Source organism: Mandrillus leucophaeus, unplaced genomic scaffold, assembly GCF_000951045.1.
Source record: "Mandrillus leucophaeus isolate KB7577 unplaced genomic scaffold, Mleu.le_1.0 Scaffold403, whole genome shotgun sequence".
Taxonomy (NCBI): Eukaryota; Metazoa; Chordata; class Mammalia; order Primates; family Cercopithecidae; genus Mandrillus; species Mandrillus leucophaeus.
Genome location: NW_012104288.1, coordinates 522,118 through 529,310, shown reverse-complemented (window position 1 = coordinate 529,310; position 7,193 = coordinate 522,118). Strand labels below are relative to the sequence as shown.

The 7,193-nt window shown below is 33.8% G+C and overlaps 1 protein-coding gene across 1 annotated transcript in view; it reads right to left on the bottom strand.

Annotated features, from left to right (window-relative positions):
* Nucleotides 1–7,193, bottom strand: part of NDUFAF2 (NADH dehydrogenase (ubiquinone) complex I, assembly factor 2) — a 245,100-nt gene that overhangs the window by 102,483 nt on the left and 135,424 nt on the right. The window contains exon 2 of the mRNA XM_011992123.1: nucleotides 1,381–1,470. Within this exon, the coding sequence (XP_011847513.1) occupies nucleotides 1,381–1,470 (90 nt within the window). The remainder of the gene's footprint in view (nucleotides 1–1,380; nucleotides 1,471–7,193) is intronic.

Sequence of the window (7,193 nt, the reverse complement as noted above, 5' to 3'; positions counted from 1 at the left end):
CCTGCCTTGTCCTCTCAAAGTGCTGAGATTACAGATGTGAGCCACCACACCTGGCCTAATTTTTTGTATTTTCAGTAGAAACGGGGTTTCACCATGTTAGCCAGGCTGGTCTCGAACTCCTGACCTCAGATGATCTTCCTGCTTCGGCCTCCCAAAATGCTGGGATTACAGGCGTGAGCCACCACTCCTGGCCTCGGGTATTTCTTTATAGCAGTGTGAAAATGACCTAATACACTGGGTTAATTACAGTGTCTACCTTATGGGATTTTGTGATAATTAAACACAGTGATGGTAAAGTAATGGCATAATATCAGGCATACAGGTAAATTCTTGATATGTGTTAAGCGATATATACAATAAAGGTATTGAGGTTTCAGTTAAGGCTCTTTTAGTTGCACATACCAAAAGCTAACTCAAGCTAGATTTCATGTATTCAATACATACTGATTAAGTACCTACTAGGTGCCTTACGATGTGCCAGGCACTATGCTAGGAACTGGTAAGCAAAAAAACGGAAATACATAACATGGTTATCAGGTGCCATTTTGAACTCAGTCTTGCAGCTGAACTTCACTCAGAGAGAAACTGAACTGGAAACCAGAAAGCTGTTGGAAAACTAGGAAATATTCTGTCTATGTACTTCTCATTGTGAACTAGTTTCCATTTTATTCTCAGTAAATCAGCTTTTTCTGCAATATCACCTTTTCTAAAATCAATTAGCTTTTTTATGCAATAAAACTTTGATGGTAGACTGAAGGTGACCACTTACAAGGTACTAAGTTCATATGTTACTGTTAGACCCACACCGAGAGACCAACTGCTGCTGTTTGTCTCCTTTTGATCTTTTATTTTAATTTCAAAGTCTTAGGAAAGAGATCAAGCATCCATCCTTGTCTTAACAGGAGGTCAGTTAACATAGAGTTACTGTGAGTTGAAAAAATACTCCAAATGGTATCTGTAGCAAGTATCATGCATAATTTATAAAAGAAAAAACTAAAAGTTTAAATTACTTTGCAAGTTCATGTGTGTAGTGAGTGCCAGAAACAGGATTCAAATCCTAAGACTGTGCAAGTGCTGGGTCACTACATGAAAGTGAGTGCCTGCTTAAATTTTGCATCTTAGGATTTTGGCTTGCCTCACCTTAGTCTCAGCTGTACTAATGCTTAATAGTTCTTTTTGCTGTACATGCATCTGCTTACTAAAATTCGGCACCTTTACAACTTCCAAAGAAATGCAATGTTAAAAAAACAGTTTCAAACATTCAGAGACTAAAACTTTTTTGCAAAGAGAAACAGTATATAATTATATATGCTCTTATTGAGTTTGTATATTGTTATACAATTTACCTCCCAGAAGATTCCACTAAAAGCAGAAACTTACCTTCCCATTCTGTTGGAATATCCCCTATTTCATAGTCTACTTCTTTTTTATTTGCTCCCTCTACAATTCTCTTCTCTCGAATAGTTTGTCCTACAAGACAAAAGTCATTAATACATTTTTAAACGAACCTATGATACAGTAGTTACTACAATTAATCTTTTAATATTGCATAACCCCTTATATGGTTGAAGAATTAAATTAACAGGAAAAAGAGAATAGATTTCATTTTGAATTAGGTATATTACAAAAGGCAAATTCTAAACTACTGCAAAAATTTATAATTATTTACCACAGCATACAAAAATTAATGGTAGGCCAGCTGCAGTGGCTCACGCCTATAATCCCAGCAATTTGGGAGGCCAAGCCAGGGGGATCGCCGGAGCTCAGGAGTTCGAGATCAACCTCGGCAACATGGTGAAACCCCATCTCTACTAAAATACAAAAAATTAGCCAGGCATGGTGGCACACACCTGTAGTCCCAGCTACTCTACTCAGGAGGCTGAAGCACGAGAATTGCTTGAGCCCGGGAGGCAGAGGCTTCAGTGAACCGAGATCGCGCCACTGCACTCCAGCTTGGGCTACAGAGTGAGACTCCATCTCAAAGAATAAATAAATAAATAAATCTAGATTTAATGTACAGAAAAAGAGCAAAAAAAATTAATCCTATAGAGCACTAATGGCCAATAAAAAATATTTTAATAATCAACAGCAAGTTCAACTCCTTCTGACTTACATGGATATCTTACAGGTAGCAATGGCTGCTGCAATCACCCAAGAAAATCGATATTCATGGCTGTTACCAAGTATGTAACGAACCACAAGACCCTGCAACCACCCTGTCCCTAATACACTGGCAAACCCAAGGAAACCAAGCCATGGGTTGAATTCTGTGGCCCATGTTAATCACTGGCTCTTCAGGGAATTTAAAAGAGGAATAACAAAACTGGTCATTGGTTTGGTTATGGCTACGGTAGACTGAAGGTGAGCACTTACAAGCTTCTAAGTTCATATGTTACTGTTAGAGCCACATTGAGAGACCAACTGCTGCTGTTTTGTCTTCCTTTGATCTTTTATCTTAATTTCAAAGTCTATGGTTCTTCAGATGAGAGATAAATATCTGGAGTGGAATAGTAGCAATGCAGAAACATGAAAGCAGAGAGAACAGTAAAATAAAAGTTGGTGAGAATTCAAGAATGTAATGAGAATGCCTATTGCTTATATCTCTCAATAAAAGTTGATTAGTGCATATTTTAAGTTTATACAGAAGGCATAAAACTATTTGTTATTTTCTTCTGTTTTCAGAAAGTCTTCATTATATCTTTCAAAACAGCTTTGTCAAAATGGTTGCTTCAAAACATGTTTCTTTCTCGTTGAAACTTTGAGCCTGGGGAAACCAGGTAGGCTTTCTACTTCCTACTATTTAACAAGTGTGCCTGCCTACTCCGGGGAATGTGAGCTGAGACAGAGAAGTCATCAGGGAGGAATGATAAAGGGAGCAGCATGGCTTAACAGTGATCAGACCAGCCAGGGAGAGAAATTTGGACCTTACAAAATAGTCCTTTCTCTTACCACTCCTAAGCCAGTCTTACGCTATGCTAAATATACTGACTTACATAATTAAATAAATCAAACTTGATACTTACAAATCTCTCTCCTACACTACCTGAGATTCTATTAACTATAAATTCCTTTAAGTGTGGACAGGAAACTCCTGGGAGTGACTGTACAGGAGAAAGAAAGACATAAAAGGAAAGCCTGAGAAGACTCAATGGCTGGTTTTATTTCTTCCATCTTAGTAATATTAAGTGAAAGGCTGAGAGTTCATAGACAACCCATTAACGGCTAATAAACCTTAAGTATGTGGTCAGGAAGTTCTGCATTTCATTATGAGGTCATTTAATTAGGCTGATTTCATCCTAATGCAGAGGTTCCCCAAGTTCTACAAAGAGGAGTTACCTTTTGCTTATCTTATCCAGTAAATTTACAGTAGGACAAAGGACTGATAGTAAAAGTTGTAGGAACAAGGATTAGGGTACAAGGAGCATACAACAATGACAACTGCATTTCTCTCATAGTAGAGGCTCAATATATGTACATGTATTTTTACTAAAACGCTATTTACATTCACATATAAATACATCATAACAAATTACTATAAATTTAGTATTTATAATTTAGCATCATTAAAGTATGCTTATATGACAATTTTCAAAATGTGTTAGTCAAATACCTATGTCTTCAAATAGTCCTTATCTAATTACTGAAATGTAAGAATGACTTTTTGGAGTAACAGTTATAGAGAGGAAAGCTATTGTCTAAAATAAAAATGCAAATACATGGGATCCTCAAAGTACATGTGTGGTCTATAAGTTTTTAAATGTAATCAATAAAGTTTAGCACATGGGGAGAGGATAGACAGGTCTATAGTTCTCAGTAGCAGTACTAAATGCATATATATTACAGGCATATCTGCAACAAAAAAATTAACTTTCTATTCCTACTCTTAGGTCTATCAACTTCATGTAAGGTCTCCCAAGGATTTAAAAAATCAAAAGTTATACCTATTTGTTTGTGTGTATGCATGTGTGTATGGAAACACAGGAAGAGTAATTAATTAGCTAGTTTATTTTCAGGACAATCACTGAATAAACCTTTGTTTAGAAATAGGTGAAATAAAGATTTTTTAAAAAAAGTATACATCTTTAGTAATATAAAATAAAGCTATTAGCTTATTAAATAAATTCTTTGTAATCAGATATGTTTATTTCCTCAATAAATTACTGTAAAACTACTCCCTTTTTTTGGAATAAATATTACTTGCTCAATTTTTATGAATTGGGAATGGAATTTATGCCTCCCACTGAGTAAGGAATTATGTACAAACTGTACACTTACTTATACTAATATGCTTTCATGCAATATTTGTAAAGACAACTCTATTTATCATAGCAAAAAAATTTCCATCCTAGTGAATACAGCAAATTTAAGTACCTGCTCAAGTGTCAAAATTTTAGGATCTAATTTACATTTAAAAATTAACTTGGTAACAAAAACATTTAATACAATATATGTATAGGTTCAATAAGTACTAATACAACAAAAATAATTGACATTGGTGGACTCAATGAGTATTATTAAGCAAAGGAGTACATAGTTGTTTTATTTAATACTAAACAATATTATATTTAATTGAAACACAGATTTGAATTCAGGAAGGTAGTAATGGTCAACAATCTATGGATTTAAAGACTGTAGATATAACAGTATATTTTTCTAAACTTTAAAAATTTTAAAGCTGGTTGCTGTTGAGCTAATTGCCCTAGGAGGATGGCAGATTTCCTATTTCTTTGTTTAGAAATATATGGAGGTCATTTAGTTTTTAAAAAAAGAAAGGAAGGAAGATTAAAAAAAATAAAAGGTGAGATCCCGAGGCATATTGTAGATGACAGGGATTTAGGTAAAAGACAGATTTCACCTGTTCTACTGAGCTTCTGGGATATATGTATGAGCATCCTGGACACAGACATGGGAAGGAGCCTCTAGAGCAGAATCCTAAACTTCAGCCTTTCAAGTACCATCTTTGCAATTTTTGCATACTTTAGAGTACTATATCCTAATATTTTTCTTTACAATAATTTGCATTTTTCTTCAATACTCATTTTTACCTTACTCTAAAAAATATTCATGTAATCACTGACTTAATGTGCTAGTTGTGTTTTTTGCTCACCCATAAAAATAGATTTAAAAAATTAAAAGGGGTGTCTCAGTGTCATCGAAAATCATCTTATAGACCACACTTGGGAAACCACACTGCAGACCACATTGGTTTGTAGAGACAGGCCCATTCACACATACGGTGATACAGGGCATAGAAACCAATATAACCAGTAGGAAATTCCTATGGACAGGGAATGGCTGTTGAATATCGAAGTCTTGGATTATGTTTATCCTTGATTTCAAAAAATCCTGTAATTCACAACAATGTTTTGTTAGGTTTGAAGGAAGAAGGGAGAGGTCCTAGATTTCCAGAAAGAGTCAGGGAAAAGAAAAAAAAAGCACTAATATTTATGGCATGTTTACCATGTGCCAGACATTGAACTAAGTTTTAGCTCTGTATGAGTAATTTCATTTAAGCTTTACAATGCTATGAGGTAGTATTATTACTTCATTTTACTAAACAATTTATATATTTCATTTATAAAGAAATTGAGGCTTAAGAGAACTTAAGTCATTTACTTGCTAGCAAACAGAAATCAGGATTTGAACATGGGTCTTTTAACTCCAGATCCTAGACACTTAACCACTAAGATATGCTGCCAGACTTTCAGATGACTACAAATGTTACATCTACAAATTGACTACATTTCAGTAGGTAAAATATAAGGGCTAAGCTAAAAGCAAAAGTTACTGCCATTTCTTAAAAGATTAAAAATCACCATTTCTTTCCAAAAAAGAAAAACCACTGCCTTTCATTAAGGCATTTCAGAATGCAGAAAACATATCTTAAATCACTTAACTTAATCCTAGTAATAGATTCATTAAAACTTCGCTGAAGAAAATCTGGAAAATACCAAAAAGTAAAAAAAAATAAAAATGACCTGTAAGCGTGTGACTCAAAATATCGTTATTAACATGTTATTCTGTTCCCTTCAGTCTATTATAACTAATAGATTATAAATACACAAACACATATACATGTGCACATGTATTTATGAGATTAAAACTGTATCTATATCCTTTTCCCTACCACATGGAAAATATGAAGCTTTTCATGTCATTGTTCCATAACTTAAAAAGGAAAATCAATATTCAGTTTCTGAACTTATTCTGACATTCTGAGGAAAAAGAAATTTCTTGTAAAAGTGTGTTAATAACTTTTTTCTGTTCAACTGTGTTTAAAATGTGAAGATAAAAGTAAAAAAGATTGCCTTGTTAAGCACAGGCAGTAAAGCAAGTTAAAAAATACTAAAAATGAAAATTTATATCAATTAAAGATATGTATCAGATATGCCATACAAAGGAGGTTGTACAAATTAAGGCAGAACTTCCAAGATCAGGGAGAAAGAAAGAGGTAAAGTATAGTGATCCATACGTTCTTTATGTTAACATGTAATAGATTTATTAGTGATATTTTAAAACGAATTAATAAACACTTAAAAATTCGCACTTTATGTATTTAAAATAAATTTCATTGTATATATTTAATGGATATAACATGATGTTCTGGGATATGAATGGACAGTAAAAAGGTTACTAGAGTGAAGCAAATTAAAATATACATCATCTCACAGTTATCCCTTTTTGTGTGTGGCAAGAGCAACTAAAATCTACTCATTTAGCATGAATCCCACACACAGTACAATTTTATTACCAACAGTCCTCATGAACATTAGATCTCTAGATTTGTTCACCTTACATATCTGCTACTCTGTATCCTTTGACATACATCTCCCTACTTCTCCCAACCACCCCTTCATGTCCCAGGTAACCACTGTTTTGTTGCTGATCTCTGTATACAATCAGCCCTCTGAATCCATGGGTTCTGCAGTCATAGATTCAATCGACTACCACTGAAAATATATGGGGAAAAAAATGATAAAATAGCAATACAACAATAAAATACAAATTAAAAAATACGGTATAACAACTATTTACATACCGTTTAGACTACATTTGGTGTTATAAGTAATTTAGAGATAATTTAAAGTATACAGAAGTATGTGGATAGGTTACATACAATACTATGCCATGTTATATAAGTGAATTGATCATCTGCAGATTTTTCATCAAAATTTTTTGATCAAAAATTAGTT